This window comes from Capricornis sumatraensis, chromosome 1, assembly GCF_032405125.1.
Source record: "Capricornis sumatraensis isolate serow.1 chromosome 1, serow.2, whole genome shotgun sequence".
Taxonomy (NCBI): domain Eukaryota; kingdom Metazoa; phylum Chordata; class Mammalia; order Artiodactyla; family Bovidae; genus Capricornis; species Capricornis sumatraensis.
Genome location: NC_091069.1, coordinates 259,262,250 through 259,280,950, shown reverse-complemented (window position 1 = coordinate 259,280,950; position 18,701 = coordinate 259,262,250). Strand labels below are relative to the sequence as shown.

The 18,701-nt window shown below is 50.1% G+C and overlaps 1 protein-coding gene across 1 annotated transcript in view; it reads left to right on the top strand.

The window, feature by feature from the left end:
- Nucleotides 1–18,701, top strand: part of RFTN1 (raftlin, lipid raft linker 1) — a 231,686-nt gene that overhangs the window by 162,928 nt on the left and 50,057 nt on the right. Inside the window, exon 6 of the mRNA XM_068972288.1 lies at nucleotides 2,635–2,838. Coding sequence (XP_068828389.1) covers nucleotides 2,635–2,838 — 204 coding nt within the window. The remainder of the gene's footprint in view (nucleotides 1–2,634; nucleotides 2,839–18,701) is intronic.

The window sequence follows — 18,701 nt, the reverse complement described above, 5'->3', positions numbered from 1 at the left end:
TTTTCTTCTTAGTTTGTGTGCCCTTGGGCTTGCTTGATGGTAGCTGAGCGTGGTGACGGATGCTCTGGCCCACCTTGGGGGTCACCTGAGGACAGCTTCCCTAGCCTCTGCCTACAGGTGTTCTCTGGAATGGGCAGGTGCCTCAGGCATTAATGCCCCAGGAATGGCCTCAATCCCTGAGGACAGACGCCCACCTTCCTTGCGCCTCACAGGGCATCACGCGGCATCTCCGGTCCCCAGTAACCTGCCCGTGGATGCCTGCCTTGGCTTTCGTCTCCTCCTTGTTTCTTATCCCTGCTCCCTCACTCTTATTGTCTGGGATTACTCCCCAAAGAAACAGCTTGCACCCCAAAGCTTACAGGGTCTGCTTTTGAAGAGACGAAGTCGAGGCCTGGCTCCCACTCTTCCCTTTCAGCAGCTGCAGCTCTTGCTTGAACCCCGACTCCTTGGACTGGAAAAGGGCACTTCCTGTCCCATCCCCCAGCCCTCATCCCCTTGCTTGATTCTCTTCCTTTACAAACCTTTCTTGGCATGACGCCATGGTTAACGCTTGTATTTGAAAGTCGCAAAATAGTCAGGGGATCGCTAGCTCCATATACCAAGAGCTAGTTTCTCCCCTGAAAGCACTTGCCGGCTGCCTTTTCGATGGCTTCCCGAGTCAGGGAAGTGGACCGAGAACGTAATATGGGGTGGGGATGAGGACAGCGTTGGTTGTGGGAGAGCCGGTGGCTGTTTGTGAAGACGCGGGCCCTTCCTTCCTCATTGATTCTAGCCCCTGCATTGCTCGAAATGGCCTGCCCGTCGGCTTCACTGTTGCTGACAGCAGAGTCTTTGGCCCGGCATCGCTCCCTGAGGTCTCTGCGGGCACTTACTCAGGTGGGGCTGTGGAAAGACTCCCTTTGTCCCAGAATACAGTCGTCCTGTGAGATAACTGGAGGTGCTACGTGGGGAAACGGTTTTGGTGTGAAAGCGCCTCACCATTTGTTCCTGTTTGTGGCAAATGGTGATGGTGTCCCTTCTGGTCGTGAAGCTCCATTTCCTGTTTAAGCACACTTACCTAGATAAAGAGATAAAGGAAAGTGGATCCATTTTCAAAGGTAATGTATTTGGAGACTGGAAAACTGGGAAATAAACATGGGATGCAGTGTCCCAGAATGTGGGGTCCAGGCAAGGTGTCTCCTACAGGGAGTGTGTGGGTGTCCTTTGTCCTTTTTGCTAATGTCCGCCATTGTTTATGACCTTTAGACTATTCCTTTGGCAGAAGGGTGGGGATTTTCTTATCTGAATAGATATTTTTGGAAACCAAAGCATGTTCCTGAGTAGACTGTGTAAGCAAAGCTTTTTAAGCGGGGTGGATTGTTGGATGCTCAACTAAACGAGTAACACAAAAATAGGCCTTCAGCCTCAGATTGAAATCCCAGGTATTTGCCTCCGGAGGCTGCGGCTGCTCACTCGTGGCCTGCCGCACGTAGGGCGGGAGGCAAGGGTCAGCTGCCGGGTGGCAGTGAGCAGCGATTTTTACAGAGCCCAGCCATGAAGGAAGGCCCGGGAAGCTGCGCCTCACTCTCAGGGCTCATTGGCTGTTGGAGCGACCTTACCACTCCAGGCAGGAACCCTCATTTACTGGAGCGTATTTATTTTTACATTTCAATGATGTATTTTTGATGAACTTGATTAAGTTTTATGCGTTCGGCCCCGGGAAACGCCACTGCAGTTTATAAATAGTGAATTCAGGGAGGTGCAGAGTTCCTGGAATTACGGCAGTATTTTTGTTTTCATGTGCCTCTGTGCGTTTCCTTAAAAAAAAACCAAAAAACAGATCAGCTCTTGCCCCAAAACATGTCTGCTTTTTCTTTTAAAATACACCGTTGTGTGAATTTCTAGAAATGTCTACTATATCCTTCTTTCAAACACCTAACCATACAAATTAATCCCAGCTAACAGCTGTTCATCATATGTCATATTCAGAACTGAGTCCTGTTGACTAAAAAATGCACAGCCTGAGAGTTTCAAGTTACGTTTTATTGGGGACAGAATGAGGACTTAGCCTGGGAGACAACATTTCCAACAGCCCTGAAAAACGGCTCCAGGGAGGCAGGGGGAGAGGTCAGTGTAAGATACGAATTTTGTGAAGGAGATATGTGTGGTCAGTCACGCATTTTGGTAGAGGCTTGCTGCTAGCCACAAGGAGCAGATGCCACCGGTAACGATTTTAGTCCTTTTCTCGATTTGAGGAGATGCAAGAATTAGGCTCATGAAATGCTCTCTTGAAAATACCTATCTACAGGCTTAACCTGCCAGATTTTTGCAGAGCAGAGAGTAAGTACCCTTTCCTGGTCTCCGCTCTGAATGCCTCTCGGGGTGTGGAAGGCCCCTGGCTGCAGTGGCCGAGGGCGCAGCTGACCAGGGCCGGTTTCTGTCGGCAGGCCCCGCAGCATTCAGCCTTCGAGGTCCGTGTCACTTTCAAGGCTCCCTAACACGCTGCTTGGGTTTTCTTGGTAGGCAACATGCAGCCTAGCAGAATGCTGGCCTTTGATGCCCTGCCTGCAGGTTCCTGCGAGATCGCACCCTGCCCGATACGGCAGTCTGTCCCCATTTAACCCCCTGTCCCCCGTCCTCTCTGCATCCCCGCAGAAATGGAGATCTTCGCCCTTTTCAACAAACCGAAGAGCCCTCAGAAGCGCCGGCAGTATTACCCTGTCACCGTTCCTCTCCGGGTCTCCAAGAACGGCCCGACGGTCAGCGGTCTGGACGCCAACTGGCTGGAGCACATGAGCGACCACTTCCGGAAGGGCGGCGTCCTGGTGAACGCGGTCTCCTCGCTTGGCTTGGTCCACGGTAAGGACCACGTCCCCACCCCACCCCCCATCAAGTGGCCCTCCTGAACTCTGCTTTTCACGCCTGTCATCTCAGCCCACTTTCAGAACCACCCCCCCACCCCACCCCAATTCAGAAAGTTCCGAGGGTCTGATTTCAATTCACACATCTGGAGGAGTCGTTCACAAAAGCCCACACCCGTGCTCGCCCAGCCCCTCTAGGAGTCAGCCAGGTCTATGTGAACACCATGGAGAAGGGGAGAAGGGGAGGGGCAGTTTCATTTCATCATGGTGGCCTCCGATGAGGTTGCTTTTAAAGGCTTTTAAAGAGATTATTCCTGGGGTTTGTTAATTACCCCCTAGGATCCTGCCGCTCTGAAAGTGCAAATTGTTTGTAGACATCATTACAGTTTGAAGTAACAGTAGCAGCACCTTGGAATTAACAGCAGATGAGTGAACTGAACAGCTGGGTTTCTGTAAACTCCGTCAGGATACACACTGCTCCAGGGTCTCACTGCGCCCAGCGGCCCTGCCAGTAATGGGTTCTCTCTGGGGGTTTGCTGCTCAGGCAGCAATATTGGTGTCATCTCCTCTGAGGCAGAGAGAAAGCTTGTCCCAAATGGGTAAATGTGTCAAGCAAAGAAGGGGTTTTCAAGCTAACACGAAGGTGGCTTGAGTCGCTAGGGTGCATCAAAACCCAGAGACCATTTGGGGCATGGGGCCAACCTGCCAGCACGTGTGGATCTTGAGGGCTGCCAGTCAGCAGGATTCTTGAGCAAGTGAAATGTGAAGTAACACCGAATCCGTTGATCCCAGTGAAACCTGGCAGGGGGCACCGACATTGAGCAGTTTTCTCTCTAAAAATTGGCAGAGTCAGGAACAGAGATTGGATTCTGTATTGTTTGCAATCCTTGAGCTACTAGCAAACATCCTTGGAAGAGGCATCGGTCTTCATTCTGAGTGCCCATGCGTGTAGTCATCCGAAACTTTCAGAGCGTTGTAGAGCGCGAGCCAGTCTGGTCCAGCGCAAAGCCTTTGTCACTGTCTGAACAGCAATGTCTAATGGTGACGGGTCCACGCAGTAGCAGCAGGCATTGCATAGCACCGTGGCCCACGGCCACTTGTGGACGGAAGCAGGATATAAGATAGGAGGTGAATGGGCCACTGGGACTTGAAGATGCTCTGTCTCTGTGCCACCAGCCGTGAGTGGCCACTGACCACTGGAGATTTGGCAAGTAAGACTGATAAACTTAATTTTTACTTCATTTAATTTTTATTTATTTCCCTTTCAGTAGCCATATGAGGCTCTCAGCTAGTGTGTTAGACAGTGCAATTCTAAAGCGTATTTTCTTTCTTTTTTAAATAACTATTTATTTGTTTTCGCTGCGCTGGGTCTTCGTTGCTGTGTGCAGGCTTTTTCTAGTTGCAACAGGCAGAGGCTCCTCCTAGTTGGGCTTCTCTGGGGTGTGGGCTTCGCTTGTTTCAGAGCATGGGCTCTAGGGTGCACAGGCTTCAGTCTCTGTGGCCTGCAGGCCTCGGTCGCTGTGGCCCGTGGGCCTCGGTCCTTGTGGCTCACAGGCTTAGTTGCCCCACGGTATGTGGAATCTTCCCAGACCAGGGACGGAACCTGAGTTCCCTGCCTTGGCAGGTGGATTCTTAACCGCTGGACCACCAGGGAATTCCTAGAGTATTTTTCATTAATACAACTAAGGAAGAGTCAGTTCCGTCCCCTGGCGACAAGGTCAGTAATCTCCCTGGGCGCCAGGAGGCCTTCCCTGGGCCTCTTGCAAGAGTTCTTGCAAGCTGGGGGCTGTGCTGGCTAGTTGGAGACGCACCATCTGACCCCAGGGTACGTGCTCAGAGCAGACGGCTACAGCCTCGTTCACCGGCGTTGGAGGGCCCGGTGGGGACCCTTTGCCTCCTGCTTCCACAGGGACACCCCGTCATGCCTCTCCGGGCACACGGCGACGGCTCCTTTTATCTCCTCCTTGGCCCAGAGAGGCGCTCTGTGGCTACGCGTGGTTTTAATTCTCTGCCTGGGAAACCGAGGGTTAATTGTGCTAGCCTCTTAAAGATGGGCAGGGAGGCGTGGGGGCCAGGAGCCGCCCGGGCAGCCGCTGGGCCTGCTCCACCCTTGGGGGAACTGGGGCTTCGGCGAGGAGGTTTTCTCTCGGCCCTTTCCCTGTCAGGGGCAGCCAAGCCCCCGGAGAAGACACCGTGAACACGAAAGTCTGTGCAGCCCTTCGGTGCCTGTCTGGCTGTCGCGCTTCGGCGTCCAGGCTGCGTTCTCAGCTCCACGCCTCCCCTCTCCTCATTCTCCAGCCGTGAGTCCAGAAACACAGACAGCGCACGCAGTCTTTCTTCACATCTGACTTGAGTGTTAGAAATGCCTTTATAGCCTCCCTTGGCTTCAGCTGCACGAAATCCAGCCTTCCCGCCTCGAAGGCAGAACATGAAATTTCCTCTGGCACGTGAGTGGGAAGCCTTGCATGGAGCCCGCGGCGTCTCCACAGCAGGGCTGCCCTCGAGTCCTGCTCCCCCGGCTGCATGTCCCTGTCCCCGGAATACGTGCAGACTCCTCACATCAAAATGAATCTAAACCCACTCAGCATTCCGACAGGCTTTCTTCCTGATCTTTTTGAGAGCCGGCGGGGGCGGGGGGGGGGGTAGCACGGGGGAGGCGGTGACCTGGGAGCAGAACTTACTGGGTGAGGGAGTTTCTGCCCTGGAAAAGCCCAGGCTTTCCGTTGGCCAGGGAGGAAATACGCTCTTTTCCCAGAATTAAAAAAAAAAAAAAAAAAAGAGCAAGCTAATCATCATTATAAAAGGAACCTATTTCTAGTAGGATAATTAGTGTCCTTAGAAATAAACCTGGCAGAGCCGGGAGCACGTCTTTAAGCTGTTCGCCATCTGGGAAAAAAAGCACCAGTCTTCTGAACTGGATATTTGTGCTTCAAAATATTTTCCACAAAATTATAAAATGCCTGAGAACTTTGTCCCATAAATTAGGTGATGTTCAGCTCAAAAGAATCCAGCTCAGTTCAGTTCAGTTACTCAGTCGTGTCAGACTCTTTGCAGCCTTATGGACTCCAGCACACCAGGCCTCCCTGTCCATCACCAACTCTCAGAGTTTACTCAGACTCATGCTCATCGAGTTGGTGATGCCATCCAACCATCTCATCCTCTATCAACCCCTTCTCCTCCCACCTTCAATCTTTCCCAGCATCAGGGTCTTCTCCAGTGAGTCAGTTCTTCACATCAGGTGGCCAAAGTGTTGGAGTTTCAGCTTCAGCATGTCTTTCCAATGAATATTCAGGACCGATCTCCTTTAGGATGGACTGGTTGGATCTCCTTGCAGTCCAAGGGACTCTCAAGAGTCTTCTCCAACACCAGAGTTCAAAAGCATCAATTCTTCATCACTCAGCTTCTTTATAGTGCAACTCTCACATCCATACATGACTACTGGGAAAACCATGGCTTTGACTAGACAGACCTTTGTTGGCAAAGTAGTGTCTCTGCTTTTGAATATGCTGTCTAGGTTGGTCATGGCTTTCCTTTCAAGGAGCAAGCGTCTTTTAGTTTCATGGCTGCAGTCACCATCTGCAGTGATTTTGAAGCCCCCAAAAATGAAGTCAGCCACTGTTTCCACTGTTTCCCCATCTATTTCCCATGAAGTGATGGGACCAGATGCCACGATCTTAGTTTTCTGAATGTGGAGCTTTAAGCCAGCTTTTTCAAGAATCGAGTTAAGACTCCTGTTTTTGAGTCCTTACCTCGCAGCACGTGGAAAGGCTGGTGCTGTCCTCGTGTTTGAGCCTCTGCTCGTGCTCCCGGGCTCCTCTCCTGAGAACGCGCAGGTGTCCTGGGCTGGGGAGGCTGTGCTCTGGGGCTCTGGGGAACTTCCCGTGTGGCTGAAAGGGGCGCCTAGTGGTGGTCCCGGGGCCCTGGCAGTCCCCGTGCACTGGTGCATCCTCAGCAGCCCGCACGCCTGCTCCTCTGGCCTCAGGTACTGTCGTGGTGTCTGTAGAGCTGGAGGCACTGAGAGGTTAAGTCGTTGCTGTGGGTCCCGGCCACTGATTGGCAAGAAAGCCGTGGGAGAAGGGGAGAGGGGGGCTGCGCTGGCGAGGGGTGGAGCCCGTGGGGAGAGGGGAGCTGCCCTTGGGGAGGAGGGAGTCCCGGGGATGCTCAGACGGCAGGATGGCCAGGCTTGCAGAGACACTGCAGCCAGTGAGATGAAGGCCAGAGCCCTGCTTCTCGAGGGTGGGCGAGGCCGGCGGGGTGGCCCTCTGCGGAGCTGGCGGCCGCTGGGGGCTCGGGCGGGAACCGGAAGTCTAGGGTAGGGAGACCCACCCAGAGCTTGTTTCCCACCAAGGGCTCCCAGGCCTGCGGAGTCCCTGCCGCCATCACTGGGGGAGATGCTGCCATCGCTGGGGCGGGGGTGGGGGGGGCGCCCTCACTGCGGGAGGAGGGAGGAGGGAGGCGCTGACCTCACTGGGGGAGGGGGAGGGGCCGCCCTCTCTGGGAAGCAGCCACCGCCCCTGTCCTTGCCCCGCAGTTGCCTCCCTTTGTCCCCCTGGCCCTGGCCTTGCTCTGCGTCCCTCTTGCCCTCCCCTTGGCCTTGCCCGTGGCCTGTCCCTCCCCTGTCTCCTCCCTGACCCTCTGACCCTCTCTCTGCCCTCAGCTTCCTCTCCCTGCCCTCACCCTCACCCGGCCTCTTGCCTCGGGCAGCAGCATCTCTGTGAGGCTTACATGTACTTGTCTCCCATCATTTCTAAAATGCCCTTTGCAGCCCGTTGTCCAAACCAGATTCCAGTCCAGCAGCAAGTGCCACATATGGAAACTACATCCTCGACTCTCTTTGACCTGAGAGAGTTGTTCTTCAGGACCCTGCCTGCTTCAGATTACCCTAGCCTCTCACACTGTCCTGCATTCGGGATGTGTCCAGCCAGTGCCTCGTGGTGGTATTTTATTTCTCCCACCTCTGTCACCTATAAACTGGAATTTAGTTCTGAGACCTTGGTACATTAAGCACTTAGGACTAGGGTACATTCCGGATGCTGTTGTTTGAAAAGCTCTGCCACATTGGATGACATGTGGTACCTGGACAGCCCTCCTCTTCTGCCTCTTTGAAGTTTGGGTTTTCCTTAAGACTCTCTGATGCCCCAGTGTCATGGCATCCAAATAGCATTTGGTATTTAGACCACATTTTTGATGCCTAGAATAAGCCAGATGGCCTTATATTTGCAAAATAGGTATGTAAAAACATGTGCATATTCCAAATAAAATATACATAGGGACACATTGTAGGCAGACATATTTTTCACCTTTTTATTTCGCATTGAGTGTAGCTGATGAACAGGGCTGTGATAGGTTCAGGTGAACAGCGAAGAGACTCAGCCATACATAGACATGAGCCATTCTCCCCTAAACTCCTCTCCCGTCCAGGCTGGAGGCAGACATATTTGCAAGTCCTTGGGCAAGGCCTGCTTCCTATGCTTCTTAGCGTCCCAGTGTGTATACCCTGTGGTCTGTATGCAGAAAGCAAGCAATGAAGGTTTGCAGGTGCTGCTCGCTCGTTCTGAGTGCCAAGGAGAGCGGTGTTGGGATGAGCCTCCCCAGGGCCCTGCAGGCTGGGGGAGCAGGGGAGGGGGAGGTTGCAGCGAGTTCACGGCCACTCCTTGGCCAGCCGCAGGCTCCAGGCATGTGGGCTCCATGTTTGCAGAAGAGCTGCTGAATAAAGCAAACGGTTTCACTAAGATTTCATTTAGGCTATGAATGCATTTCCCCCTCTATCCGTGGCATGTCTTTAAGGAAACTTTTTCCTGAAGTATAGCCCACATAGAGACACTATACAGTCAACAAAAACAAGACTGGGAGCTGACTGTGGCTCAGATCATGAACTCCTTATTGCCAAATTCAGACTGAAATTGAAGAAAGTAGGGAAAACCGCTAGACCAATCAGGTATGACCTAAATCAAATCCCTTATGATTATACAGTGGAAGTGAGAAATAGATTTAAGGGCCTAGATCTGATAGATAGAGTGCCTGATGAACTATGGAATGAGGTTCGTGACATTGTACAGGAGACAGGGATCAAGACCATCCCCATGGAAAAGAAATGCAAAAAAGCAAAACGGCTGTCTGGGGAGGCCTTACAAATAGCTGTGAAAAGAAGAGAGGTGAAAAGCAAAGGAGAAAAGAAAAGATATAAGCATCTGAATGCAGAGTTCCAAAGAATAGCAAGAAGAGATAAGAAAGCCTTCTTCAGCGATCAGTGCAAAGAAATAGAGGAAAACAACAGAGTGGGAAAGACTAGAGATCTCTTCAAGAAAATTAGAGATACTAAGGAAACATTTCATGCAAAGATGGGCTCGATAAAGGACAGAAATGGTCTGGACCTAACAGAAGCAGAAGATATTAAGAAGAGGTGGCCAGAATACACAGAAGAACTGTACAAAAAAGATCTTCACGACCCAGATAATCATGATGACGTGATCACTAATCTAGAGCCAGACATCTTGGAATGTGAAGTCAAGTGGGCCTTAGAAAGCATCACTACGAACAAAGCTAGTGGAGGTGATGGAATTCCAGTGGAGCTGTTTCAAATCCTGGAAGATGATGCTGTGAAAGTGCTGCACTCAATATGCCAGCAAGTTTGGAAAACTCAGCAGTGGCCACAGGACTGGAAAAGGTCAGTTTTCATTCCAATCCCAAAGAAAGGCAATCCAAAAGAATGCTCAAACTACCACACAATTGCACTCATCTCACATGCTAGTAAAGTAATGCTCAAAATTCTCCAAGCCAGACTTCAGCAATACGTGAACCATGAACTCCCTGATGTTCAAGCTGGTTTTAGAAAAGGCAGAGGAACCAGAGATCAAATTGCCAACATCCCCTGGATCATGGAAAAAGCAAGAGAGTTCCAGAAAAACATTTATTTCTGTTTTATTGACTATGCCAAAGCCTTTGACTGTGTGGATCACAATAAACTGTGGAAAATTCTGAAAGAGATAGGAATACCAGACCACCTGACCTGCCTCTTGAGAAATCTATAGGCAGGTCAGGAAGCAACAGTTAGAACTGGACATGGAACAACAGACTGGTTCCAAATAGGAAAAGGCGTACGTCAAGGCTGTATATTGTCACCCTGCTTATTTAACTTATATGCAGAGTACATCATGAGAAACGCTGGACTGGAAGAAACACAAGCTGGAATCAAGATTGCCAGGAGAAATATCAATAACCTCAGATATGCAGATGACACCACCCTTATGGCAGAAAGTGAGGAAGAACTAAAGAGCCTCTTGATGGAAGTGAAAGAGGAGAGCGAGAAGGTTGGCTTAAAGCTCAACATTCAGAAAACGAAGATCATGGCATCTGGTCCCATCACTTCATGGCAAATAGATGGGGAAACAGTGGAAACAGTGTCAAACTTTATTTTGGGGGGCTCCAAAATCACTGCAGGTGGTAACTGCAGCCATGAAATTAAGAGACACTTACTCCTTGGAAGAAAATTTATGACCAACCTAGACAGTATATTCAAAAGCAGGGACATTACTTTGCCGACTAAGGTCTGTCTAGTCAAGGCTATGGTTTTTCCATTAGTCATGTATGGATGTGAGAGTTGGACTGTGACGAAGGCTGAGCGCCGAAGAATTGATGCTTTTGGACTGTGGTGTTGGAGAAGACTCTTGAGAGTCCCTTGGACTGCAAGGAGATCCAACCAGTCCATTCTGAAGGAGATCAACCCTGGGATTTCTTTGGAAGGAATGATGCTAAAGCTGAAGCTCCAGTACTTTGGCCACCTCATGCGAAGAGTTGACTCATTGGAAAAGACTCTGATGCTGGGAAAGATTGGGGGCAGGAGAAGGGGATGACCCAGGATGAGATGGCTGGATGGCATCACAGAGTTGATGGACCTGAATCTGAGTGAACCCCGGGAGATGGTGATGGACAGGGAGGCCTGGCGTGCTGCGATTCATGGGGTCACAAAGAGTCGGACACGACTGAGCGACTGAAGTGAACTGAACTGACACAGATCCTGAGCTCAGTGGGTTTTCACAAGGTGAGTGCACCTGCGTGACCAGCCCCAGATCAACAAACAGAGCGTCCCAACCCATCAGAGTCTCTCTCACAGCCTCGTCGTGCTCTCCCCAAGGCCGACGGCAGTGCTGGTTGGAAGCGTCATGGATGGGCATGAACTTTGGATGGGTGGAGCCTGCCCTCCTTGTGTTTGGCTTCTTCCCATCATTCTCTTTGAGATTCATCCCCATTCTTACACATCATTCGGATCATTTTTTCTCACTGTGTATGCACTCTCTTGTGTTGATAGATACAGCGTATCCATTTACAAGCATGTTCTTGGTCTTTCTTTGCCCCCTGCGGGAAAGGATGGCTTCTGCACAGATTTGGTCCCCAGCAGAAGCTATAAGGCCATCTCACTGCAACTCCACTGGGATGCACCCAAAACACGAAGGCGGGGTGCACAGCCTCGTGGTCAGAGCACGCCCACTCTATGAGACCAGGCTGTCCATCGCCCCCCACCGGCCAGAGCAGAGCCCTGGCACATCCCTGTGGTAGAAAAATTAAGTATCCGTCAGCTCTTGAAAGAACAAAGGCTTTGGAATCAAGGAAACCACATTCAGATCGAGATTGGCCCTTGTGTGCACTTGAACGTAGACATGTGACTTCGGTCCTGTGGCTTCCGTCCACGTTCTCACCGCCCAGAGGGACACATGAGCCTTGCAGAACTGGGGAGAGGATTCACTGAGGAGCCATGAACGCGCCTGGCAGAGGCCTCCTCGCCGGCCTGCACCAGATCAGGGCACTTCCTCCCCATCGGGGCATCTGGTCAGGTAAATGGCACAAATCGTAGTCTGACCCTTACTGGCACTGAAGCGGGGTTCCGCCTCCTCTGGCTTATTTACCGCTTCCAACAGGGACTGCAGGGAAGGAAGGCAGGCAGGTTGAGAGCAGATGTGAGGGCTGGAGAAGCAGCAGGGACAGACTCTGGGGTGTGAATCAGGAGTGGCACGCACCATTGCCCAGATGGGGTGATTCCATTTGCAGGGGGTTGCGTATCCGTATAACCCAGGCAGGTAGGGCTGTGAGGTTGGTGGAGGCCACTCCAGGAACCAAGGTGGTGCCCTGACTACCATGCTGGTAGGGAAACGGGATGTCAGGGGCCAAGGACATCTGGGATGCCAGTGACACCAGTATGGGTAATTTAGACCATCTTAGCGAATTATTGGAGAAGGCAATGGCAACCCACTCCAGTACTCTTGCCTGGAAACCCCCAATGAATGGAGGAGCCTGGTAGGCTGCAGTCCATGGGGTTGCTAAGGGTCAGACACGACTGAGCGACTTCACTTACACTTTTCACTTTCATGCATTGGAGAAGGAAATGGCAACCCACTCCAGTGATCTTGCCTGGAGAATCCCAGGGACAGGGGAGCCTGGTGGGCTGCTGTCTATGGGGTCACACAGAGTCGGACATGACTGAAGCAAGTGACTTAGCGTATTATTGAGTTGGCTCAAAAGTTCATTCAGGTTTTCCCATAAGATATTACAGACAGAGCAAATGAATTTTTCAGTTCAGTCGCTCAGTCATGTCTGACTCTTTGCGACCCCATGAATTGCAGCACGCCAGGCCTCCCTGTCCATCACCAACTCCCAGAATTCACCCAAACTCGTGTCCATTGAGTCGGTGATGCCATCCAACCATCTCATCCTCGGTTGTCCCCTTCTCCTCCTGCCTTCAATCTTTCCCAGCATCAGGGTCTTCTCCAGTGAGTCAGCTCTTCATATCAGGTGGCCAAAGTATTGGAGTTTCAGCTTCAACATCAGTTCTTCCAGTGAACACCCAGGACTGATCTCCTTTAGGATGGACTGGTTGGATCTCCTTGCAGTCCAAGGGACTCTCAAGAGTCTTCTCCAACACCACAGTTCAAAAGCATCAATTCTTCGGCGCTCAGCTTTCTTTATATTCCAACTTTCACATCCATACATGACCACTGGAAACACCATAACCTTGACCAGATGGACCTTTGTTGGCAAAGTAATGTCTCTGCTTTTTAATATGCTGTCTAGGTTGGTCATAACTTTCCTTCCAAGGAGTAAGCATCTTTTAATTTCATGGCTACAGTCACCATCTGCAGTGATTTTGGAGCCCAGAAAAATAAAGTCAGCCACTGTTTCCACTGTTTCCCCATCTATTTGCCATGAAGTGATGGGACCAGATGCCATGATCTTCGTTTTCTGAATATTGAGCTTTAAGCCAACTTTTTCACTCTCCTCTTTCACTTTCATCAAGAGGCTTTTTAGTTCTTCTTCACTTTCTGCCATAAGGGTGGTGTCATCTGCATATCTGAGGTTATTGATATTTCTCCCGGCAACCTTGATTCCAGCTTGTGCTTCCTCAAGCCCAGCGTTTCTCACAATGTACTCTGCGTAGAAGTTAAATAAGCAGGATGACAATATACAGCCTTGACGTACTCCTGTTCCTATTTGGAACCAGTCTGTTCTTCCATTTCCAGTTCTAACTGTTACTTCCCGACCTGCATACAAATTTCTCAAGAGGCAGGTCAGGTGGTCTGGTATTCCCATCTCTTTCAGATTTTCAGAGTTTATTGTGATCCACACAGTCAAAGGCTTTGGCATAGTCAATAAAGCAGAAATAGATGTTTTTCTGGAACTCTCTTGCTTTTTCCATGATCCAGCGGATGTTGGCAATTTGATCTCTGGTTCCTCTGCCTTTTCTAAACCAGCTTGAACATCTGGAAGTTCACGGTTCACGTGTTGCTGAAGTCTGGCTTGGAGAATTTTGAGCATTACTTTACTAGCATGTGGGATGAGTGCAATTGTGCAGTAGTTTGAGCGTTCTTTGGGATCGCCTTTCTTTAGGATTGGAATGAAAACTGACCTTTTCCAGTCCTGTGGCCACTGCTGAGTTATCCAAATGTGCTGGCATATTGAGTGCAGCACTTTCACAGCATCATCTTTCAGGATTTGAAATAGCTCAACTGGAACTCTTTTACCTCCCTCCACTAACTTTGTAGTGATGCTTCCTAAGGCCTCATTGACTTCACCTTCCAGGATGTCTGTCTCTAATGAGTGATCACACCACTGTGATTATCTGGGTCATGAAGATCTTTTTTGTACAGTTCTTCCGTTTATTCTTGCCACCTCTTCTTAATATCTTCTGGTTCTGTTAGGTCCAGACCATTTCTGTCCTTTATCGAGCCCATCTTTGCATGAAATGTTCCTTGGTATCTTTAATATTATTGAAGAGATCTCTAGTCTTTCCCATTCTGTTGTTTTCCTCTATTTCTTTGCAGTGATCACTGAGAAAGGCTTTCTTTTTTCTCCATGCTATTCTTTGGAATTCTGCATTCAAATGGGTATATCTTTCCTTTTCTCCTTTGCTTTTTGCTTCCCTTCTTTTCATAGCTATTTGCAAAGCCTCCTCAGACAGCCATTTTGCTTTTTTGCATTTCTTTTCCATGGGGATGGTCTTGATCCCTGTCTCCTGTACAATGTCACGAACCTCATTCCATAGTTCATCAGGCACTCTATCTATCAGATCTAGACCCTTAAATCTATTTCTCACTTCCACTGTATAATCATAAGGGATTTGATTTAGGTCATGCGTGAATGTTCTAGCGGTTTTCCCTACTTTCTTCAATTTCAGTCTGAATTTGGCAATAAGGAGTTCATGATCTGAGCCACAGTCAACTCCCGGTCTTGTTTCTGCTGACTGTATAGAACTTCTCCATGTTTGACGGCAAGGAATATAATCAATCTGATTTTGGTATCGACCATCTGGTGATGTCCATCTGTAGAGTCTTCTGTTGTGTTGTTGGAAGAGGATGTTTGCTATGACCAGTGCGTTCTCTTGGCAAAACTCTATTAGCCTTTGCCCTGCTTCATTCTGTACTCCAAAGCTAAATTTGCCTGTTACTCCAGGTGTTTCTTGACTTCCTACTTTTGCATTCCAGTCCCCTATAATGAAAAGGACATCTTTTTTGGGGTGTTAGTTCTAATGAAATTTTGGGCCAACCCAGTAAAAGGAGAATAGTGACGTTTTCTAATAGACCATACATCGGCCAGTTGTCATGCCGTGTGCGGTTCAGGCTGGCCTTGGCAGAGGACTGGCACCTAGGGTGGGCTGAAGGGAGCTTGCTTGGCAGGGTCTTTGTGTCCCAGAGGCTGCAGAGGATGAGCAGGTTTCTCACAGCATTTACCTCTTGGGGGAACAGAGCGAGTCTCCTTCTCCCACACCCTTCTTGTGTATCATAAGCTTGGAAAGTGAAGGTGGCCTTTTGCCCAAAGACCGGCATCAAATATTTATACAATGCCAGGGCCAGCAGCTTCCTGTGCACAGTAGGGAAGCATCTTTACTTTAATAAAAAATGCAGTGATAATGGAGTGTTTTCTGTCGATGGAGGGTGAGTTAACCTTTCTGCAGGGGGGCCTCTCTCTGAGAGCGACCTTTCAGTCCCAGCTCGGAGCATACGACAGCGAGGCTGAGCCGAGAAGGTGATGGAGAGACGGGCGGGGGGTGAAGCTGTCCAAACAAGGGGCTCTCTAAAAGCCCGGCTGTCTGCTCTTTGTGGCTCATTGAGTTTTTTGCTGTTACAGATGACCAGATTTTGACAGCCACTCTGAACGTGCTGGGTAGTTAAGTGGGTGAATCAGCACTCTGGATTCAGAGCGGAGCAGTGGGCTGAGAGGCTGGAGGTGGCACTGAATAAGGAGGATGGTGAACAAGGGCCCGGTTTATTCCTGCTTCCCGCCCCCAAGCCTGGACCCCACAGCCCTCCTCCCTGTGGGCGAAGGAGGGGAGGCCAGGCAGGGGTTAGGAGAGCAAGCCCCCTTCCCTTATGGACCTCAGCTGTGTCATGCTGGGCATTCTAATACTCGGAGTGCGTTGGCACATTTAAAGGACTTGGAGGCTTACGGTAAGGAGATCTGTAGCTGGAGACTTTGAAAATTCGGTGTAATATATTTTGTAGAAGCCTTGTAGGCATGTGTGCTGTGTTGATATAGTACTGAAGGATCAGTGAGTATCTTCCGGTCCCAAGCATCCCCAGGTCAGGACTGGGGAGAGCTTTGTTCACAAGGGCTCCATAGGGTATCCCTACAGCAGCAGGGTCTTCCGCTGGACCTGTGTTGCCCAAAACTTAAAAAGTGAGACAGACTATTGCCCATGCTTGTCCTGGACCCCAAAAGACTAATAATACGGTTCAGCCGAAGAGTAGTTCTGTTCTTTGTTGCTCACCTTAGTAAAATGTATCTTAGAAGGACATTGGACTTGGGAGGAACTTTTCAGCAGAGTGAATGAGAGAAATAAGGTTAGTGCTTTTGCTAAGGCTAGTTGATAACAGACTATTGGTTTAGGAAAGGAAATTAAAAGCAGAGCATGGTACTGATTAACCCACAGGGATCTTACTGGAAATGGAGTGCGGTTCTGTCAGGTAGGAATAATATAAGAGGCTACCGTGCTCTAGGAATTCCCTTCAGAGCCGTGGTTTGTTGAGTTGATCAGGCCCCTCTCTCACTCTGGAATAATCAGCAATATCCCCCAGGTATTCCTGGTCTCGAATTTCTTAAGTTTGGATCGAGCCTTGTAACGGTCAGTTATTGCCACAATGATGCTGTGTAACAAACCACTCCAAAGCACCCGTATTTGCACATTGGCTGGAGCAGCTTTGTTGAGGCAGCTGGGCCCACTGTCAGGTCTGAGGGTCAACGGATCCAGGCTGTGCTCCACTGGGGCAGGCGAGCTGGGGCACGTCCTCTCAAAGTGGTGGCAGAGACATGAGATCAAGTTCAGCCATGCCCATGTTTCTCAAGCCTCTGCTGAAATCCCACCGGCAAGCAAGTCACCTGGGTCAGCCCCTAGTTGGCTGGTCTCCTCCCCACCACTAAGCTGACTTGGTCTTGACTTTCTTCTCATGATTCTGCTGCTCATCTGGCCCTTGGTGGCACCTCATTCACTCTGCAGTCCTATTCAAGCTGTGTCTTCTCCCTTGAACTCTCAAACCCCATGTTCCCAGCGGCTTGCTTGCAGTTAGTTCATATCTCTTCTCAAACTGGTGCATCCTACTCTCGACACTTCGGTCAGAAACAGCAGGACGGTTTCCTCCAACTCCACACGCCTCCTCTCCTAGCCCACTTTGTATTCTCGTAGCATTTGCCTCCTTGGACGTTATGTCATCATCTCCCTGCAGGGGGAAGCTCTATGGGAGCAGGGTCTTCGTTTATCACCCGTGACCTCAAGGGCACCTGGTGCATAATAGGTGCTCAGAATAGACTGAAGGAGGCAGGGTCTCTGGAGTGAAAGAGGATGGACTTTTGTCTTTCAGGCTTCTTAGACCTTGCTAAGTTGTTCTCTGGAAAGCTTGTGCAGTTGAAATTCCCTTCGGCGCTGGAAGCTTTTTCTATACCGTAAAGGTGGTAAGCAGAGCCATCTATTCGTTACTTATTTTGTTGTTGCAAATAAGATGCATGTTTCTCATCCTGATGGCTGTTTTGGTTTTGCTTGTGAGGTCTGTTGGAAGTCAGGCGCTGAGGGTCACTGTGTGTGTCCATCTATCTGTCTTCTTGTGACTGCTGGACAGTGCAGGCAGTTTCTGAACTCCACTGTGACTTGGGGCTTTCTGGATATGTCTCCCTTCCCTTCCAGATGAAGAAGAGCTCACATTCTTGCGTGAACTGCCCTTTTAAAGGAATTGTCCTTTATACCATTAAACATTTTTCATGTCTGTTGCCGTAACCAAACACCATGGGCTGGGTGGCTTGAGCAATGGACGTTTGTTTTCTCATGGTTCAGGAGGCTGCACACCCATGGTCAGGGGGCTGCAAGTTCTGTTTCCAGCGAGGTCCCCTTTCCTGACTTGCAGATGGCCACCTCTGTGTCCTATAGCCCTTCCTCTGCACACGGTTGGGGGGCTGGGTGGGGGGCCGCTCCTGTGTCTCTTGCTCTTCTTCTAAGGACTCCAGGCCTGTTGGACTAGGGCCCACCCTTATGATGTCACTGAACCTTAACTACCCCAGAAAAGATCTGTCTCCAAATATAGTCACTTTAGCGATCATAGCGTCAACGTCTGAGTTGGGAGTGGGGTTGGGGACGGAGGTCAGTCCAGGAGGGTGTGACGGAGCAGTGATTTGTATAGTACTGACCGGCAGGAACTCTGTCCCCACTCCCCCTTCACAGATAAGAGGACAGGGCCCTGAAAGGGTCATTTTCCCTTTCCAACACAGCACGGGCCCAACCTGCTTCTGAGTCCATTCCTCTATTCCACACCGCCCCTCATCTACGGGAATGCAGGGCATTTAGGAGCCATTTACTAAATGCACCTTCTTGAAGGTCTGCAGGGGCGAGGACCCCGGGTGTATTTTTCTTGACACTTTCATTGCCTGAGGCAGTTCTGCATCGTTTCGTATGTGTGATGTACAGAACTCAGAACCTTACCATTGATACGCCCACGGAAACGTTTTCAGTGGTAAATCATTTGGAAAAAGTCCCCCTTCCCCCAGGCTTCACTTCCTGACGAGAGCGTCCTGTGCTCGGCACGCACGCCACGCAGTTGCCAAGGAGCCAGCGCCTGTGGACCTGGTCTGCGAGCCCAGAGCTGCTGTGTCCCACCCAGCCCCCCTTCTGAATAATCTCTCTCCCCTCCATATCGTTTTCTCCTAAAAACTGTCCCTGAATGACTGCGTTTCTCCCCCGCCCCCGGATCCATTCTCCCCAGTGCTTCCTGATGCTGGAGCGTGAAAAGGAAGGTAAACGTGTGAAATCAAATGGTGATTGCTAACAATGAGATTTGGGCTCATAAAATCAAGGATATTATTCAAAACTGCGAGGTAAATGAGTCTCATTCA